General features: G+C 35.9%; 2 protein-coding genes and 1 pseudogene across 2 annotated transcripts; 2 read left to right on the forward strand and 1 right to left on the reverse strand.

Moving 5' to 3' along the window:
* The first annotated feature begins 3,710 nt into the window (after nt 1-3,710).
* Nucleotides 3,711-7,298, forward strand: LOC140957517 (auxin transporter-like protein 5). The gene is made up of 8 exons (XM_073414817.1): nt 3,711-3,940; nt 4,030-4,215; nt 4,388-4,500; nt 4,583-4,766; nt 5,139-5,236; nt 5,953-6,160; nt 6,268-6,525; nt 6,817-7,298. Exons 1-8 carry the CDS (start codon nt 3,782-3,784, stop codon nt 7,081-7,083), a joined length of 1,473 nt encoding a protein of 490 aa, XP_073270918.1. The 5' UTR covers nt 3,711-3,781; the 3' UTR covers nt 7,084-7,298.
* A 2,836-nt stretch (nt 7,299-10,134) lies between these two features.
* LOC140957737 (uncharacterized) lies at nt 10,135-11,192 on the reverse strand. The gene has a single exon (XM_073415105.1). It carries the CDS (start codon nt 11,098-11,100, stop codon nt 10,144-10,146), a length of 957 nt encoding a protein of 318 aa, XP_073271206.1. The 5' UTR covers nt 11,101-11,192; the 3' UTR covers nt 10,135-10,143.
* A 4,283-nt stretch (nt 11,193-15,475) lies between these two features.
* LOC140956808 (uncharacterized) lies at nt 15,476-20,551 on the forward strand (annotated as a pseudogene).
* The last annotated feature ends 1,455 nt before the right edge of the window (nt 20,552-22,006 follow it).

Genomic DNA, 22,006 nt, shown 5'->3' on the forward strand with positions numbered 1-22,006 from the left:
TTTGTCTGTGAGAATTCTTGCGTTGATTCATTGAAGAAAGTCTACTGGCCAGCGACAATCTTCAATATGTCGACATCAAGATATGAGGTGGAAAAATTTGATGGCAGAAATGACTTCAACTTGTGGAGAGAGAAAATGATCGCTCATTTGGGAAATTTAGGGCTAGACGAGGCTCTAAAAGGTGAATCGAAGATGCCAGAAACCGTTGCAAACAAAGGTGAGATTTTAAAGAAAGCTAGAAATACTATTGTTCTGAGTTTAAGTGATCAAATCCTTAGAAAAGTGTTGAAAGAAAAATCTGCATGTGATATGTGGAATAAACTTGAGCAACTCTATATGACTAAGGCCCTACCAAACAGGATCTACTTGAAACAACGGTTCTATAGTTTCAAGATGGATGAGAACAAGTCTATAGATGAAAATATTGATGAATTCACTAAGTTGCTCTCAGACTTGGAAAACATGGAAGTAAGAATTGATAAAGAAGATCAGGCTATATTTTTACTGAATTCTTTGCCAAGAGCCTATGATAAATTAAGAGACACTCTTAAATATGGAAGGGAGACTTTAACCCTTGAAGAGGTCACGGGCGCTGCCTACTCGAAAGAATAGGACTTAAGAGCAGCTGGGAGACACTTTAAACCTGCTGGTGAAGGTTTAAATGTGAGAGGAAGGTCTCTTGAAAGAAGAGTAAATTGTAACAAGGGCAGAAACCAGCTCAGATCAAATTCAAGAGCAAAGAAAACTTGCTGGATCTGCAAGAAAGAAGGACACTTCAGAAGGAATTGTCCCCAGAGAAAGGCTAATAAAAAATCTGAAACAAACCCTGTTTTCGACACAGCAAATCTCTTAGATGGGTATGATGATGCAGAAGTTCTTACCATTTCCATTGATGATCCAAAGGAAGAATGGATAATGGATTCTGGTAGCACTTATCATATGTCCCCTCGAAGAGACTGGTTTTTTGACTTCAAAGATGTTGATTCTGAACAAGTTTTAATGTGAAACAATGAATCTTGTAGAATTCATGGTGTTGGGTCAATAAAGTTAAAAATGTGGGATGGATCTGTGAAGATGATCACTGATGTCAGATTCATACCTGACCTAAAGAGAAATCTAATATCCTTAGGTATTTTGGATAAAAAGAGATTCAGTTACAAGGCAGAAAATGGTGTTCTAAAGGTTGTACAAGGATCCCTAATTGTTATGAAAGGAATTCTAAAACAAGGGCTGTATGTATTGCAAGCCACCACCATCACTGGAGAAGCTAGCGTATCTACATCTAACAAGGATCAAACTGAGCTTTGGCACAAAAGACTTGGACATATGAGTCTTAAAGGACTCCGGGAATTAAGCAAACAAGGTCTATTGGAACAAAAACAGATCAAAAATCTTGAGTTTGTGAAAATTGTGTACTTGGCAAGGCCCACAAACTTATCCACAAGACTAAATCAACACTGGACTACATTCATTATGATTTGTGGGGCTCACCTAAGGTACCTCTTTCACTTTCCAAACCTCAATACTTTATTTCTTTAATTGATGATTATTCTAGAAAAGTATGGATATATTTTCTAAAAACAAAGGATGAAACATTTAACAAATTTGTTGAATGGAAAACCTTGATTGAAAATCAAACAGGAAAGAAATTAAAGCGATTGAGCACTGATAATGGGTCAGAGTTTTGCAGTCAAGAGTTTGATGAATTCTGTGCAAAATCTGGAATTGCTAGACATCGTACATGTACAAGCATACCACAACAAAATGGCCTAGCTGAACGAATGAATCGAACTATTAGGAATAAAGTTAGATGCATGTTATGTGAATGTGGTTTGCCAAATAGATTTTGGGCAGAAGCTGCCTCAACAGCCTGTTACCTTATAAATAGATCTCCATCTTCTGCTATTGATTTCATGGTCCCTGAGCATAAATGGTCAAATATAAAACCTGAATATGATCATCTTAGAATATTTGGGTGTGTGGTTTATGTTCATGTTAATCAAGGTAAGTTGAATCCTAGGGCAAAGAAAGGTATCTTTCTTGGATATCCCAGTAGTGTTAAAGGATACAAAGTGTGGTTACTTGATGACAAAAAATCTGTAATTAGTAGGGATATAACTTTTAATGAAAATGAAGTTTATAAAACTAACATGAATTTTCCAGAAACCGCCAGCTCTAAACAAGCTGAGCAACATGTACAGTCTCAGGTGGAGCTTCAAAGTTTTAATGACAGGTTTGAAGCTGAAGTTACAGGAAATCAAGATCGAGGTGGAGAAGAACATCTTCAACCTGAAAATGTTCATGGTATGCCCCAAGATGATGAAGAACTGAATGAAGAAGGATTACATGATGAATCAGAAGTCAATCAACATCTTGATAATTATGTTCTTTCAAGAGATCGTGCAAGGAGACAAATAAAACCACAATCAAGGTTTGCAAATGCGGATCTTATTGCCTTCGCATTAAATGTGGCTGATGTGTTAGAACTTGAAGAACCAACTAGCTATAATGAGGCTAAAAGAAGTAAAGATTGGCCGAAATGATAGAGAGCTATGGAAGAAGAATTCCAGTCACTTGTTAAGAATCAAACATAGACTCTTGCTGACAGAGAAAAGGGTAAAAGGATCATTGGTAGCAAATGGGTGTTTAAACGCAAATCGGGGATTCCAGGAAGATTTAAAGCTAGGTTAGTGGCAAGAGGTTTTTCTCAAGTTGAAGGTGTAGACTATCACGAAGTATACTCTTGTTGTAAAACACACCTCAATTAGGATCCTGTTGGCAATCACTGCAATCCAAAATTTGGAGTTGGAGCAATTAGATGTCAAGACTGTTTTTTTGCATGGCAACCTTGAAGAAAGAATCCTAATGACTCAACCAGAGGGATTTGTGAAAAAGGAAGAAGTTGGAAAAGTCTGTCTACTTCAAAAATCTCTCCATGGGCTTAAACAATCCCCGAGACAGTGGTATCAGAGCCATGGTCTAGATCGAGCCGTGTGGGTAGAATCCTCGATGCCTAAACGAAGGAGGCGAGGGTTCCCTGTAAAAATCCTTGATTAATGGAGATATCATTCCATCTTTATTAACCCATGATCTTTCTCTAGATCTTCCAATGTGGGACTTTGGTTGCATCCCAACAATATATANTGAATTTTTACTTGCAATTGTTATCTATATATACTTTGATTGTAAAGCAACCACGCCCCGTTTGGCTGTGATCATTCGGTCTCCTTTTTCATAATTTCAGACATTACCACTCTTCTTTATTTAATTGCCATTTGTCCCCCTCCAATAAATTTCTTCTTCCAAAACATTTCTTGGCTTCAAATCCTGTGCAATTAATTAGGCAACGAGTTCATAAATATTAGTGTTGGGAATAGAGAATCCAAAAGCTCTCACGCTTAAATTAATCATAATAACCCACTAAATAACTGAATAAATTAATTAATTTTAATAAATTTGTTTGCTACAAAAAGACAGTATATATTTATTTAATAATAAAGGGGAAAAACAATTATAGGCACGAAAAACAATCTATATTCGTCAAATTAATCGCAACAAAAACGCATTGAACCCTCCAAAAGCGGATTTAGGCACTTCCCAAAGTCGCTCTTTTCAAAGACACCTTTTGCGAAAAGTTATTTCTACCCTCCCGACATTCGATATAAATTCCGCGTCTTCACCGTATATGTTTCCCAGTTAAAAGAGTTGTATGTGTTTTTACCTTCATCTCCAACGGCAGAGAAATCAAAAAACACACAGATTCACACGCTGAAGCGTGAAAATGGCGTCCTCCGATAAGGTGGTGGAGACTGTCATGGTGGGAAACTATGTAGAAATGGAGACCGAAGGGAAACCAAGAGATATCAAGTCTCAAGTTTCCAAGCTCTTCTGGCATGGCGGCTCCGCTTACGATGCCTGGTTCAGCTGTGCTTCCAACCAGGTTTTTTCCACTTGAATTCATCTGATAAAATGGGTTTTTATTTCTTGTAATCAATTACTGTTTAGCTCAGTTTCATGATTCTGATCCAGGTGGCTCAAGTGTTGCTTACATTGCCATATTCATTCTCGCAACTGGGAATGCTTTCGGGGATTCTGTTTCAGCTTTTTTACGGCCTGATGGGAAGCTGGACGGCTTATTTGATCTGCATCCTCTACCTGGAATACAGAACCAGGAAAGAAAGAGAGAAAGTTGATTTCAGGAATCATGTTATTCAGGTTAAATTAATGAATCAAATCCTGTCCATTTCCTATTAATTTCTCTAAAGCACAGAATCAGAACACGAGCAAAGACAAAAATTCCATATCCACTGATCGCAATCTCACATGGGGTTCTATGTTTTTCCGTGCAAATAAATCTAACAAATTCATTAAAAAAAATAATATGCAGTGGTTTGAAGTTCTTGACGGGCTCCTCGGAAAACACTGGAGGAACGTGGGCTTGGCGTTTAACTGCACTTTTCTTCTGTTTGGATCCGTGATTCAGCTTATAGCCTGCGCAAGGTATCAAGCTGACAATATATATATATAATATAAAAAGAGAATTATAATATCGATATATGTTATAATATTTGATTTGATGCAGCAATATATATTACATAAATGACAATCTGGACAAGAGAACATGGACGTATATATTTGGGGCATGTTGTGCTACCACAGTGTTCATTCCTTCGTTCCACAATTATAGAATATGGTCTTTTCTTGGCTTGCTGATGACCACTTATACTGCGTGGTATCTCACTATTGCATCCTTACTCCATGGACAGGTATATAAACATTTAGTATTATAAAATTGATTATCGATGGGATTTAGTCTAATTTATGTATGTATGAACAGGTAGAGGGTGTGAAGCATTCGGGTCCAANTTAGAAAATGAAGAAAGACTAATCAATTTTTTCTTGTGTGGACCTACGATCCATTGCCCAAATTCAAGATCTTAGTTGTTTAGATGTCACTTTACATTGCGAATCAAATCATGTTCACATGCATGCCATTTGAACTATATATATTAGCCCGATTTAATTACTAATTCGAATAATTATTTACTGTCCAAAGTTTTCCAAGATTCCTAGCCAAATACACATATTAATAATATATAGAAGGGATTTATTTATTATAATTATATAATGATGAACAGGTAGAGGGTGTGAAGCATTCGGGTCCAAACAAGTTGGTGCTATATTTCACGGGGGCCACCAACATTCTCTACACATTTGGGGGACATGCCGTAACTGTGTAAGACATCATCACTATTTTTTTATTTTATTTTATTTTATTTTTCTCACGTTTTTTTATGCAAGTCGTATTAAGGTCTCTTTCTTGCCTAGGTGAATTAAAATATATGAAGATATTATTAATATTTTTGAATAACAATTTATTTATTTGCTATTATTATTATTACTTTGTTTTGCAATAGAGAAAGATAAAACGGGCTTTACCCTCCAACGTTATCGTGAATGCGACTTAACCTCAGGAAAAATGAAGAGAATCTGACCGATCCTTTTTATTTTCTCAAATAGATTGAGTGGTCGATCGTTCTTTTACTTTTACTCTGAGAATTCAATAATTTTTCCAGCTGTGTAAACGTTAGGCGTGCTTAGGAGGGTAAAAACTAAAAAGTCGCACTTTCTCGGACTACTTTTTTTTTTGCCATTTGTAGTAAAAAAAGTCAGACGTCTTTCTCCATTCACTTTATGCAGCTTTCGTTTCATGCTGAGATGAAACTTAACTACTGGGGGCTCCAGTCTGATCTTTCAATTCTCACTTATAAAAAAAATATAATGAATCCTACTTTTTTTTTTAAAAAAAAAATTAGTCCGAAATCAACCCACCAAACCGTTAATGCGATTCGAGCTCGAACGTCGAACACCCGTAAACGACATGTTTATGAATCTTGCTGGTGAATTAGTTAGTAGTTTCAACATTGTGGGGGTACGTATTTGATGTTGCAGAGAGATAATGCATGCAATGTGGAAGCCACAAAAATTCAAGACCATATACTTGATGGCCACCGTATATGTGCTGACCCTGACACTCCCCTCGGCCTCGGCAGTGTACTGGGCTTTCGGAGATTTACTTCTCAATCACTCCAATGCATTTGCCCTTCTCCCAAAGTCTTCTTTCAGGAACATGGCCTTCATTTTGATGCTCATCCATCAGGTTATTTATTTATAATCTTTTAACATATAAATCGAGTCTGGACAACTTTTTATGGTAAACTAAATAGTAATTTTTTGCTATGGTTGTATCAATGTCGATGAATGCAGTTTATAACGTTCGGGTTCGCATGTACGCCATTGTATTTCGTGTGGGAGAAGGCGATCGGCATGCATGAATGCAAGAGTTTGTGCAAGAGGGCCGCCTCGAGGTTGCCTGTGGTGGTGCCGATATGGTTCTTGGCCATCATCTTCCCGTTTTTCGGGCCCATCAACTCCACCGTCGGGTCGCTTCTTGTCAGCTTCACCGTCTATATAATCCCGGCTTTGGCTCACATTTTCACCTTCAGATCATCTGCTGCCCGAGAGGTAATCAGCATAATCTGTAGTAGTCATAAATTTATTGAAAATATATGGTTTTTGTTTCCCCAATTCTTTACATATGTGAAGTCATTTTATTAAAAAAAATATGGTTTTGTATCACAAATTCTTTACATATTCAGTTGGGGAAACTCAAAATCTTGAAATTATTCAGTCACACCCTCACACACATAGTTCTGATAGTCCAAAATACCATATTCCTCAATTTATATCAGATTAAAAAAAATCAGAATTAAATAATTAAAAAGTATTGAAAATACAATTCATCTTTTGGTGCAGAATGCAGTGGAGCAGCCTCCAAAGTACTTTGGAAGATGGGTTGGGACATACATTATCAATATATTTGTGGTCATATGGGTTTTAATAGTTGGTTTTGGGTTCGGAGGATGGGCTAGCATGACAAATTTTATTCATCAAATCGACACTTTTGGGCTCTTCACAAAGTGCTATCAATGCCAACCTCATCAGTTGCCGCCGCACCCGGCCAACGCCATTGCTCCTCTTCCACCTCCACCAGCCAACATCACCCATCTTCCTCCCCTTTGAGCCAAAAGGGATGTTGCATTGCTTTGCTATGATTCACAAGCAAACGTTGGGGGACTCGTTTGGCGCAACGTAGATCATTAGAGTTCTTCGATCTTAGTTGATTTTAGTGCGATGTGGAACAAATTCTGTTTAGTGTAATTCTAGCAAGTATTAGTTTTTGTGGCGTGCTTTTCGTTTATAAAACAAAAGGAAAAAAATTGTGGGAGCAATTACGAATTTTTATTCTTGTATATTGGATGGTGCTTACATGAGAAACAAATTATATGTTATAATATAAAAAGATGAGAACATTAATATGAAGTAAGCATCCGACAAAACATATTTCCAGTTCAATTCAAGAAGATTCACGTTTTATTTCAATTAATTCAGGGCAAAAAATTCATAATTTTAAAAGTGAAGATAAAAATATTGCTTTGTGACGAAAAATATTTGTTGTCACTACCCTTAGACGAGTTGTATCGAGAAGGATGCGCGTGGATTGATTGATTTAAAATAGAAAGATTTCAAATAATGATTTAAATCAATTGGATAACATGTGGTTTTATTTCGAGCATTAATGATAAGAAAAGAAAATCTTATCAGGGTACTTATGACAGAGGTAGGAGGGTGGAGATATGATCCTAGAAGTATAATTAAAACCGTCTTTCATCATTTTCAATATCCGTTCTTGTCTAATAATCCTTCTTTGTAGGCAATAGATGAAGTAATCTCCGCATTAGATACCATGATTTCATATTGAATGAATTCTATTTTAAGTTCCCCTTTCTCTGCCTCGGAGGTGCTTAGAGCAGTATGGAAAGTTGTCCACAATCATATTCCTACAGAAATTAATTTGGCTTACCATTATGTCTCTTGTGCATGTATGTGTTTTCTGTGCAAATCGTTTTTGGCCCCACCACCTGTCACTCCTTGTTCTTTTGCCCCAAATCTTGATCTTATTGGAAAAAGGAACAATTTTTTCCTTTATTGTGTAATGCTGAGGATCGATCATTCCTCAACATGTTACTTTACATTTCAAATACAATATATGTTGATGAATTGAGGTTGTTTTGTGTCATTACTTGGGCTATGTGGGGTGAGATTCGAAAGAGAACATGATAGCGTAATATTTGAACAACCTATTGATGTCGACTGGGCAGGTATCTCGGCCTTAATCTATGGATAAAGCCACTAATCAGAATTCTACATGAATAAAGTCACAAATAGGACAACGTAGATTGGATGTTGATGCGTTCAACGATACAAAAGGCTGCTTTTCAGTGGGAGCAATCATTTGAGATGGACATGGATCGATTAAAGCTGCAACGGCCAACAAAGTTAGGCATCCGGGATTTGTTATTAGTACATCCGCGTTCGTTACTATTATGACACCTATCACTTCATAATATCCATATGCCACGTGCACATTATATTGACACATATATTCTTTCACATTCATTTTAACATTAATATTCATTATTAATAAGTCTCGCTAAAATAATTTTTTAATAAAACTAACGGTTACTATTGTAGTATTTTTAAAAATAAATAATATTTATTTTAATTATTTAAAAAAATTACTAAATTAAATAATATACATACATATAAAATATATAATATATGTAATCAGCCCACCCCTTTCACATGCATGCGCCAGACACAAAAGTACGCATCAGTCTTTAATTTTAAAAAATAAAATAAAAAATAATGTGGGCATTGAAACATTTGAACGCTCCCATTACGTGGCACAAGTGGGTGGGTCACCCGCTCACATTACGTGGGTTTGAACACCAATGTAGGCTTGTGTCTTAAGAGGATAACTCAAAATTTGAACGCTCATATCATGTGATACAAGTGGGTGGGTCGCCGACCCACATTGATATTGACACCACATCATTATTTTGAATACCAATGTAGGTGACTCTCTGCCATATGACTTGGTCTCTAATTCTACAAACAAAATAATCTTTCAAATATTTGGATCTACTCGAACTCGTTGGACACAGTTAAAGCTATAAGTCATGACATTGAGTATTTTGGCCAAGAGTGTTCATTGATCACCAAAATTCAAAACATTCTTCCGGTCAATGATTTCTTAGGTGTAAAACATATGCCACCCAATGCTAACAATGTTTTAGCTAAATTCGCTACTTTTCTAGCACTAGCACTGTTTGGCTTTATGTCGATTTCCTTCTTGATTACAAGAAATTTCAGATCAACATAATTAATGAAAGTTACGTTAAAAAAAATATAATTTCTTAATCAGTGGTTAAATTATTTTTGTCAAATGCCACAACTTGGTACGGTATAATTATTTTCAAACTGAAAAAAAAAATATTTTTTTGTACTTGGACTTGGTAATAAAGTTGGACCAACTCAAAAGTTTCAAGAACTACAACACTTGGAAATTTTTCTCAACGTACTAACTGTGAACCATGTATCCTACCAAAAGTTATTTCATTCATGACCCACTGAACTCAACAGTCAACTAGCTACACGAGTTCAATTCAAGAACATTCACGTTTTATTTCAATTAATTCAGGCAAAAATTTCACAAGTGAAGATAAAAAATATCCTCTTTATCTCTTCCTTCTCCGAGCTCAAGTTATGGAAGAAGGAATTGAGAACAAGGTATCAGCACCAAACGAGTATTAAATGAATGGAATTGGGATATGGATGAAATTTGTAATTTGAAGGGTTTTGTAGGTTCATTGATCAAGGTTTGACATAAGAACTTTATAAGTTTCCAAAAATTGAAGATACATATCACGAAATAGAATTTCAATTATTTGTGTATTTTTAACGAATAATATTTGTTGTCACGACTTGTATTGACAAGAGCGCGCGTTGATTGATTGATTTAAAATTGAAGGATTTCAAATAATGATTTAAATCAATTGGATAACTTTGCGGTTTTTTGATCTCAAAATTAATTCACCATCACGTTAAAGCTATAAGTCATGACATTGAGTATTTTGGCCAAGAGTATTTTGGACATCTGAGAATGTCATAAATTTCAAAAAGATAAAAATTTAATACGATAGACATAAATTAATAAACACGTACAATTAGTTTGATAAATCAAGCTTTTCCTTGAAGCCTTGCACTCGTAAGCCCCACACATGCATCAACAAAATCCTCATCAATAAAATCAGTCGAGAAAACCTGCAGCCTCTCGCCTAACCCTCGCACGAAACACTGAGATATAAACAACCTCGAATAGGGGTGGATCCGACCTGTCACAGGTTTCACGCACATAATCGGATTATCGGCCTGTGGCGTAGCTGTGTTCTCGACTCGATAAAAGTGTCGCCTCTCCACCACCGGCTCCTGCATTTTCAAATACTTCATGTTGCTCTCAAATTTCGTCCACGGCAAATCGGTATCGGTCCAGTTATCGGTCAAGTAACCCGAGCCCCATAACCGGGAGCCGGCCTTCGGTCGCGATGGTTCCCTCGGCTTCCACACGCAAATGACCCGTCGCGGCATCAACTCGGATATCGTTTTGCTAAAAACCCGATCGTCTTGAGGGATCAAGAACTCTCCGAGGTGTTCTTCCAAATATATATCGAAATCCGGCGGGTCTTTGTGTCCGTATTCGGTTCGGATTTCCAGGATGATGATCTCGGAACACGTCTCGTTTAGAAACTTCTTAACATCATTGAAAACGACATCAACGCTGTAAGACACAAGGATTCCATGGCACACCAGGCGATCTTCTTGTACCCGAATATCGAGTACCCGAGTGCCGATTCTCAGCTGCTGGTAGACTGAGAGAGACTGACATTGTGCCAAGGGTCGTGTGACAAGAGGAATCCCGATATCGTTGGTGGCGGAATTGTGGGTTCCGGGCCATACAATCTGGTTGATCTCGATTTCATCCGGGTCGAAAAGAGACATCCAGTTTGCACGGTCCGACGGAACGTAATCGGAACCCGGAAATTCCGATCCTTGGCCATGTAACATGTCAGCCAAGATTTTCTTCTCTCCGGCGACAGCTTTTCTCCGCTTGATTTGCTTGGAAATCTCAGCTCCCATATTCTCTTCTTCTTGGATACTTTTGGTTTGAAAAATTAACGTTTATCTGAATTTTGCTTATTCAAGTAGAATATTATGCATCGTACGTTTCTTTTATTAAGTTGATTGCTATTTTCATCAAATCAAGTGTTTCTATATTTGTTCCGTTATCATGGGTTGGGTTGGATGTTTTAAACAACTTGCTTATTTTTGAGATCAACTAGACAGACGTGTACGCCAGGGTGTGTGAATATATTATATATATGAAAAACTGCAATTTTTTAAATAAAATAATTTTTTTTCCTCCGAAATCTATATTACCTCTATAAAATTGAATTTCTAACGTTGGACTGCAAAAGCTTGGCTGCATGGTTGGTAGATAGATCTATTAATGTTTACAAATGCCACAACTTGGTAGGGTATATTTATCTGATCATTTTCGAAATTCTTGGTAAGACTAGGTAAAGTTGGACTAACTCAAAAGTCTCCAAATAAAACCAATAAAATTTTATTTAATTTACAAGTTTAACTACGTTAATGGTATTAAATTCATTGAATTGGCCGAAATGTAATCATATGACACACAAAGTAAATAAAAAAAAATTATACTCGATAAAATCATTACAAGAAAATATGCCTTCAACAGCACTAAAAAAATAACGGTTTTATTGGAAAACCATTGTGTTTTTACTTTTAACAACAGTTTTAACAAAAACTGTTGTGGATTAGCGTGTTTTTTAGACAAATGACAACGATTTTAGAAAACCGTTGTGGATTAACGTGCTTTTTTTGGATAAACGACAACAGTTTTAGGAAACCGTTGTTAATTAGCGATGAGTTTTGGATAAACTGTCGCTAATTAGTTACGGCTTGTCAAAAATCGTCGTTAACTAAGCCATCACTAATTTTAGCGACGATATATCTTAAAAAGTCGCTAATGAGCGACGGAAACCATATAATAAACCGTCGCTAATTCAATATGATAGCTACAACAACGGTTCAAAACCGTGTCGTTGAACGCACTTTCAACAACACCCTCAATTACAACAGTTTTAAATGGTCTACGACAACGGATTTTAGCATTTTGTTGTAGTGAATATCTCAAACTGATAATCATGAACGAATTTCTTTAATGAAATTGAACCGAATCATCCCAAAATATAACTGTGTATAAAAAAAAGTGAGATGACTCCGCTGAAGCCACTCTGATGATTTGAAAGAGAATAAATATAATCGCATAAGAAAGACATAAAAAAACCAAATAACTTAAACAAGGTTTGTGATCCTCTATCTATAAGCATAGAGTTCTAATGAATATGAAATTTAGTAATATATGATAATTAGATTTGTGCATATCTACAAAATATTTTATAATATTTCTAAAATATAACGAGATATTTTCTTTTTTGAAGCATAAAAAATCCATTAATTCAAAATCAGAAATAGCAGAGCACATACTCAAAAGATCACCAATATATATTGGTGTTTCCAACCAAACAAAAGGACTAGCTTAAAATGAAATGCTTAACTAACATATGAGCAATCTCGTTTTCTTGTCTACGAACATGATGGACCGAGAAATTTGAGTTTACAGATAATATTTCGCTACATTGTCCGATAATGCCTTCAAACTCAATCAAATCCGCATTTGTTGCCTTAACAGCTTGGAAGACTAGCTGTGTGTCCACCTCGAAGAGGACAATTGTGAAATTTGTGTTACATATCCATGACAAGACTTCAAGCAAGCTTATAGCTTCTCTTTCTTTGATGTATCGTAGTTATTTCATCAAAGCTGTTCTGGCCATAATGAATTTTCCCTCCTCGTCGCGCACCATCATGCCTATACTCGCAACTTTTATGTCTTCAAAGAAGGTTACATCAATGTTGCATTTTACAGCACCCGTAGGGGGTGGTGTCCAGATGCATAGTGGGTTCCAGCAAGCAGAGGTTTGTGCACTAGTAGAATTTTGGGTTTTTACTTCGTCACTAGTTACTTCGGAGATTGTTAATAATGAAGTAGTATATACCAATCAACTTCGGTAATAACATAGACGAAGTAAAAAATTATTTTTTACTTCACAATTTAATAAACACGGGCTTCACTTCTAATTTTTTGTAACATTTTACTTCGATAGATTAGTTTTGATGAAGTAAAAACTTTAAAAAAATTTAAAATTAATATTTAGTGAAGTAAAAAAATGAACCATAATTTTAATTAATCTCCCTTAAATTATCTCTTAATTCATCGAGATCCTTATTGAAAAAAAATCGAGATTTGCGGATACACACTTGTAGATTCGTGTATATACTTTTGGATTTGTGGATATATACTCGTGGATTCGTGGATTTTCATTATTTTTAGATGGATAATTTATGAATCAAATTAATATATAAAAGTTATATATGTGTGTATGTGTGTACATAGTGTATTATTGTATATTAATTAAATTATTTTGATAAAATGAAAAGTGTAATTTTCACTTCACTATTTTATTAAATTAGTGTGATAATGATCAAAAATTATTTCGTTAAATTAGAATTGCGTTGCAATAAAATATGATTATTTACCTCAACACTAAATTAAATGATGAAGTAATAAAATACAAAATAACTCTTCATATTAAAATTGATTAGAAGTTAAAGAAAGAGAATTTACTTCACCACAATTCAATAATTGTGAAGTAGTTCTCTGTTAATTACTTCACTATATACAAACAAATGAAATTTTTTTAAATATACTACTGCGTTTAAAAAAACTGTGCGACGGGGTACTAAAACTGTCAATAATTACCGACTGTTTTGTTAAACTCGTCGCTAATTAGCGACCCTTTTTTGTAACTGTCGCTATTAGCGACGGGTTATATAAACTGTCGCTCATTAGCGACAGTTTAGAACAGCCGTCGCTAAAGTAAATCGGCGACGGGTTGTAAAAAACTGTCGCTAGTAGCAACGATTACAAATAGCCGTCGCTAATTAGCGACAGACTTTATATCCGTCGCCAAATAAATCGGCGACAGTTTATATAACCGTCGCTAATTAGCGACATGTTTAGATATACTGTCGCTAATTAGCGACAGTTTAACTTATACTGTCGCTAATAGCGACGATTTTATCACAAAACCGTCGCAAAGCACCTATAAAATGCACCTATTTTCCACCACACCCCACATCACATCTTCGGTCTATTGTTCTCTTCTGCCCGATTATTGTTTCGCTTTATGTATGGTAAATATTTTAGCTTTTATTTTAATTTTAGATCATGAATTTTAATTTTTTTCCTTTATTTTATCATAAAGTTAAAATATTTTTATAAATTATTTACAAATTCATAAATGTGATATTTAGATGAGTTGAGAAAATTATTTAAAACTAATTACGAATAATCAAAAAACTAAATATTATTTATTGAATTATGAAATTTTTTATTTTAAAAATATTAACATTAGCGACGGTCTTTAAAAATAAACTGTCGCTGAATAGCGACGGTTGTAATCAAAGCCGTCGTTAAGTACTTAGCGACAGCCATCTAAACCGTCGCTAATTAGCGACGGTTTATTTTTAAAAGACCGTCGCTAAGTAGCGATGGTAAATGTAAACCGTCGCTAATCAGCGACGGTTTTTTATTCTCTCGTCAAATCAATTACTTCACAATTATCCGAAGTTATAACAACACATTTACTTCGTTATTCAATGTAAATTATGTAGTTATATATAAGCTATTATTTCTGCATTTTACGAAATCGATGACGTCTAAGACGTTGTTTTTACTTCGGCATCTGTCTAATTTCGGACCGGTTTTCCTCATTGAACCGGTCAACGACTTCGCTAATTTCTTAGATACGACTTCGGTGATAATGCGAAGTAAAATGGTACTCTATTACTTCACGTGCGTCTACTTCGGCAGTTATCTACCTATTATTTCATTGAATATGCGAAGTAAATCAAGGAAATTCTACTAGTGGTGGTGTCTCATTTTTTCATGAAGAGGCTATCCATTCATATAAAAAACTCTTTGATGTAGTCACCACTCTTGATGGTGAGTCCATTCGATTGTCCCATGGCGTAGAGTTCCTTTGCTTCCAGATTGCCCAGAAGACAGTTGCAAATTTACCAAGATCCATATCATTGAGGGCTTGGATGATGTTAAATAACCACACCGAAAAGCTTTCGTTAGGTCTAGCTTGAGAGTCAACCGTCCGTATTAGATCAGCTCTCTCCCAACATTCACGGGCAAAAAGGCAAAAGGTGACTTGGTTTATTTGAATTTAATTTAAATAAATGGATGTGATTTGATAATGAATTTGAAACTTGGGTTTTGGCCCTTTTTTATACTTAATAAATTAAACAAATAAAGAAATATTTAAAAACTAATTTAGGAAAGTAATTAAAAATTTTATTTTAGTGTCCTTTGAAGTTACTCTCGGCCCAGTCCAAAAAGGCGCTCGCCGCTGTTGAATATGAGCTCGAAACCGACGACATGGCGCCGCCGCCGTTTACCGGTGCAGCGTCTCCTCCTCCTGATCGCATTATTCGCCACTATGGGCTTTGTGATGCTCGGTATAAAGTCCGTTGATCCATCTTCCACGCCTCCTGGTACATCTGAAAAGGAGGTAAACTCCCTGGATATGACGATAAATATTGTGGAACAAACTAACGCTACAAAGAAATGCGCCACTGTTGAAGAAATGGGTGAGATGTTCCGCAGAGGATATGCGAAGGAAAGTCTTAGAGTGCGAAGAATCATTCACGATCACTTCGCCCTTAACGGTACGCTCGTTTTCCCCGACTTTTACGCGCATCGAGGCCTTGAATTCATTGCCTAGAAGATGTAGTTAACCAATCGGGTTTTTTTTATATGTCTTACATAAATCACGTTTTGTTTTCTTGCAAGACACTATGGTTGCGATTTCGATTGAGATATCGAATGTAAGTAATTGAAGTTCGGTTCTTAGGTTAATATTATTCGACAGTAATCAGTGAAGCATTTTTAGATTGAAGATGGCCAAATGGTGACGGAATATAGTCTGTTGAGGGCAACTGTAAATGCAGTTTATAGTTTGGTATCATAAATTTGGTCCGATTACAGTGATACAGTCAGTCATATGCGGCGTTCTTGGACCGAACTGCGTGTGAGTCTTCCCGCAGAGCCATCAAAGGAAGTTATTGTGTATTATCAGAGTTCAAGATGAGTTGGTTAGTTGGTTAATCCTTCCCGCAGAGCCATCAAAGGAAGTTGTTGTGTATTATTAGAATTCAAGATGAGTTGATTAGTTGGTTAATCGCTAAGTTCGTTACTTGGAGTTAACTATTGATTAAATATCAGCGCTTGTTGATAAATAACTAACTTATTGTATTCAGTCTTTTTATATACAGGCACTGGTATTTGATAAATTTTTAACTCCCAAGTAACCGAGTGATTAACTAAGCAATCAATTAATATTGAACTCTAATATGTATTGCAAATATTTGACCGTTATTTTTCCTTGATTATCTTCCTTGTTAGTTCGTAGAGAAGATGATAAGTCATGGGGAATATATTTTATACATCTGCTGAGCGATAGCGATGATGTTATGCCAGGAAAAAAATCTAGTGGACAAATTTTTCCTGTTGCACTAACTATTTCTATGATTCAGCAAAACAGTCTATTTCTTTAGTCGCTCATACAGACTTCTATTTTCACTGGGTGAATTTAAGTCGGCTGAAATTGTAATATTTTGTAAACTCAAAAGATTCTTGATAATATGAAACTAATATTTATTCAGGTGCTTTAGCAGTGAGAGAACTTCCTCAACATCAATTCTGCAAGCATGGGTTTGTTATTGGAAAAGCGTCAGAAGCCGGTTTGGGTAATGAAATGTACAAGATCTTAACTGCTGCCGCCGTTAGTGTGATGTTGAACAGATCACTGATAATTGGGCAAACCAGGCATATATTGGTTCTCCCTCAAGCCTTTCTTTCTGCCTTGGATTTTGGATATATCCTTCTTCTTCTTCTTCATTATTATTATTATTGTTGTTGTTGTTGTTGACTATAACCTTTTGATTCTTGCTTACAATTTTTAAAACTCCAAATAAACTGTGTGGTCCTGGGAGATGGATTTTGTTATGGGTGGTGAATGGATTGATCATTAAGATCTCTAGATTTGTTTGACATTCTTCCTTGTCTGCCTATTTGAATATCTTGGGAAAAAAGAGGCTCGTAGGAAGAGAACCTCACAATCTCGTTGATGATCAATTTGAGGATAATATTCAACCTGTCATTTTTTATTCCAAACCACTTCCTTAGGTACAAGGAATGCATCTAACTGGATAAACAAAAATCTGCACTAATAACCCTAATCATTTTCTCATGTTGGTAATGATTTAACAGCTTTTATTTGGATGATAAATAATCTGATAAAATAAATGTGGTCCTAACCATTGATAATTATTCCATAATTCTAGCTGTCATGGAATATTAAAATCCTAGAGTCCTGAGTGATTTCACTTTCTCACTGCTCTCCATTTGTTTGTTCACGTTGGTGGCCCATGACATTGCTGGCCCCTTGAGACTTTAGTTTGTCCTCAAACATGGATGGGGGTATACCAACACGGTCATATGCTCCCTTTCCTCTAATGGTGTTGTTTCTTGAATCCCTTCCGATCAAAATAGTCTTGACTCTTGCATTAACGCCTAGGTGTTTAGATCTCATTATAATTGTGATACAACTTGTTTATTCCTCCTTCTATCATTTCCAATCTACCCAATTTTTTCATCCATGGTGGCTTAGGAGGGTTGGCTGGCATTCTTCTCGGAATGTCTTGTTCCCCCATTCTCCTTTTATAGAGATTGCAAGGGTGATGGCACTAGTCAAGTACTCTGGGTGTTGAAGACTTGAAGTTCCACTTTGATGGCTTTATCTTCTTGCAAGTCACTAATGAAAATCTTGACCTCTTGTTCACTTGTTAAGGAACTTACTTGTGCCGCTAATTTCTTGAGCCGCCGCTGGTAAATCTTCTTTGGAAATTGTTGTGGATAGGGGGCCCAAAGCGGAGGTTGCATTGCCTAAATCTTGACATTGTGAGCTGCATCCAGTGTTGTTGATGCTTAAAAAAGTGTATAGCCACCCTAATAGATAAGTCTAACTTGAGTATTTAGGGACATAAGAGTGGCCCTTGCCTTTCTCACAGCCCTTGACATCCTTGCATCAGAAGTTTTGAGATCCACTCAGTGCTTTTCCCATTTTGACAACAGCTACTTCACTAGTTGATTCATTCGGTTGCATTGTACCTTCAGATGTTTTTAATTTTCTTATGTGTTTATGAGAATTAGGTATGGGAGGTAGAATCACGTGTCATCAATTGGAAAGAAATTGAAGCCACTAATTGGTCTGGCTATGTGAAAGAATACAATGAAATTCCAGGATTTATGATGCATTTTTTAGTTTAGCAGCTCATGTTGATTTATTTCAACTAATTCAGTATATCTTCTAAAATACAGGGGTAAATACCCGTTCGGTGATTTCATCTCTTATTCCAACCAAACCTTTACAATGAAAGAAGTAAAGCATCTGTGGAGAAAGAATCATTGTTTGACAAAGTACGGGAGGCATCTTACAACGAGGATTGATGATTTTCAGAAGCCAGCATTGACAAATGTTCTATGCAGTAATTGGAGGAAATGGCAAGAACCAATCATATGGTATTGTAAAATATGCAATAATTTTCGGTAAATAGGCACATACATATTAAATAATGTTCCATTAGGTTTCAAAATGCTACAGATGCCGTGGCTGCACAGTTTTTCTTAAAGAACGTACATCTTGAAATGAGAGAAGCAGCCTCTTATCTATTTGGGAGACCAGAAGATCTTCAACACAGGGCTAATGTGTTCGGAGAATTAATGAGGGTTTTAATCTTTCCTTCCAAAAATGTTGAGTGGGCGGTAAACTGGGCTCTTAATGGCAGTCGGGATCCTGATATTGTACTGCACACGCGGATGATGATGAATAGGTAATGCAGCCCAATAATTTAAGAGGGAAATGATATTGTAAAATTTACAAGTTATGCACTTTTCTTTTCATAGATCAAAGAACTAAATTTTTCGATATTTATTATTTTAAAAGAATTAAAGGATTTATTTACCCTCACAAAGATGTATATGATGACTGGGCTTCTTTATTCATGGAATAGAATGATGTTGCATGAGATAGATGTCACATAATTATAGACTTTGCATTATCTTATGGCCTTTGGTAGAGAAATGATGGATTTTCCCCCTGCTTTTTTCAGGTCAGTGAGAGCAAGGCAAGCAGCCTTTGACTGTGTAAAAAAACTGCTCATGATATTTCAATGATATCGAGACCTAAGTTGGTTTTGGTTACAGATACCCCTTCTCTGGTGAAAGACATCGTACCAATTTTAGAGGAATTTGCAGAAGTAATTATCCCTTCTTTTATTGCTACGATAAACATATTCTTCTCAAAGGCATGTTAATTTATTGTAATATCACAGTGAAGTAAAATTGCAACGAGGCCTGTTCTGTGTACTTTTTTGAAATGAGAAATCTTTTGGAAGGATACATGCTTCCCATGTTAGTGTGCATATATTGGTTTCCAATCATCTTTAGGACATACTTGCACTTTTGTCATGCAAACAATTTATACGCATTCCTGAACCTTGCCGAACTTTCCTTTCAGGTTCTTCATTTTGATTACAAAAATTTTGAGTTCAATATTTCTGGCAACAATAACAAGTTAAAAGCTCAAATTTTAGAGTGAAGGACTGGGGTCCAGCACCGAGATGGGTAGCTTTTGTTGATTTTTTTCTGGCATCTCGTGCTAAACATGCTGTGATTTCGGGAGCTCATCGACGGGTTGGGACAACCTATATTCAATTGATTGCAGCACTTGCAGCTGCTTGTAGACTAGGTAATTGCCTTTCATTTTGAATTCATCTTTCAGAGATATATTCTCATCGTTAGTTTCTTCCAATGCACCTGCCTGCAGATGAAAATAGCTCTAGCCATTCTGTCCTTGGATTCTTTAGCAGCTTCCAAAGTAATTTGCTTTCAGAGGGTTTGAAGAATCAGGTTGGATGGGGTCATGTATGGAACAGGTTTGCTGGTCCACTAAGTTGTCGCAGCCGCTCCAATCAATGTGCTTTAACGCCTCTTCTTGCCCCTGCTTGGTGGGATAGACTTTGGCAATCCCCTATTCTGCGTGACATACGAAGGATGGAAGCATATGGCATCAAGCTCTCAGGGTTTGGAACATCTAATGATGACTACCTGAATCACTTTTGTCGCACAAGGAAAACCCCGGTGGTTTCAGTCACTCTTATTTGATCAAGTATTGGAGTTCTTTGATTGTATGTTGTGCATTTACGTGTTCATTGCATTGGTAGGATGCGTAATGAATATAGGTAAGGGTTTCTTTCGTTATTTACTTAATGTCAAGTATGATGCTAATTATTATGCTAATCTATCCACAACATGGAAGATGAAGAAGTCAACTGCTTCACAAAAGATCGCATTGCTGGTCCGTGTTTCACCATTGTAATTCTCTTTGATCCCCTCGCCCTGTGGCCATGCCGACTCCAAAACCAACACCTCTGAAGTCAACTGCTTCACAAAAGATCGCATTGCTCTGCCGTGTAGGTCTTCTCCAAGTCATGCACGAAACACGGGTCGGTACACGGGCATATATCTTATGGGGTTTGTGTACTTAGTTCTATAATTATTTTAAACAGTTGTCGATTTTTTACTATGATTACTTTCTACAGTTGATCAGCTTCAGTCATTTTTTCTATATATTTTTTATTTGTTAAATTCATTTTAAAAAAAAAAACTAAAATCGATATTCGCATAATATTACACTGGTAAAATTTATGTTTTTCTTATGAATTACGAAAAGCTTACGTAATTTGCTATTGCACTTATGATTATTGATTTTCCATTAAATTTTTTATATGAGAAATCGTAATCTCAAATTTGGCTAAATTTGTAAAAGATAAATAAATTGATATTTGTTGAAATCATAATAGTACATCATGGAGATTAATAATCTTAATAACCATGTACAATGTTATAGATTTATTTTAGAGTTGCTATAAAATAATTTAGCTTAATGTTTAAAAATTGTGTACATTTTTTTTATTGGATTGTGCATAGATTAGATAATTAAATTGTAGGAATATTAATAAGGAATCAACATTTCTAACATATTTAATTCAAGTTCATTAAGAAAAATGGTGGGTACTACCGTACTAGAATCAATTGACAAATTGAATGAACGAGTTAATAAATTAAATATTTTTAATTTTTAATTTATTATTTCTATACTATAATTAAATTAATAATTTCAATAGAATATCTGTGTTGAGCTAAGCTGAAATGCATAAAAAAACCCCGGAAATTCGATCGGTTCTTGTCATAAATAACGAGTGCATGAACAAATAGAGTAGCTAGGAACAAGCTAAGATGAAAAGACGACATCAAAACTTAAAACAACGTAGAGATAATTGTCACTCCCATCGAGCTTATGCACATCAGCCGCAGACACCATATTACAGTCAAGAGCGAACCAGCTCCGATTCCTTTGGAAGTGCTGGAATCCCGGTTGTGTCTTGTCTTCTCCATTCACAGCAGCAACGGTAGATGGCATAGATCACCATCGCCCCTAGAGAGTCGATGCAAACAACACAGATAATTAAGGTAATTAATATCTGAAATTAAATATTCTCATCGGTACAAAATTATTTCCTGGTGCATGACACTCAGAACTCCAAGAAATATAGCGAGAAAGTAACCTGAATGATGGAGATACCACCACGCCTGAATCTTTTGAAGATTCAATCCGAGCACTCGCAGTTTTTAAATGATTTTCCTTTGGAAAAAGATTACAATAAATATTGTGATGTATAAGAGATCTCCCATCTGTTCTGGACT

Source organism: Primulina huaijiensis, chromosome 14 (genome assembly GCF_012295235.1).
Source record: "Primulina huaijiensis isolate GDHJ02 chromosome 14, ASM1229523v2, whole genome shotgun sequence".
Taxonomy (NCBI): domain Eukaryota; kingdom Viridiplantae; phylum Streptophyta; class Magnoliopsida; order Lamiales; family Gesneriaceae; genus Primulina; species Primulina huaijiensis.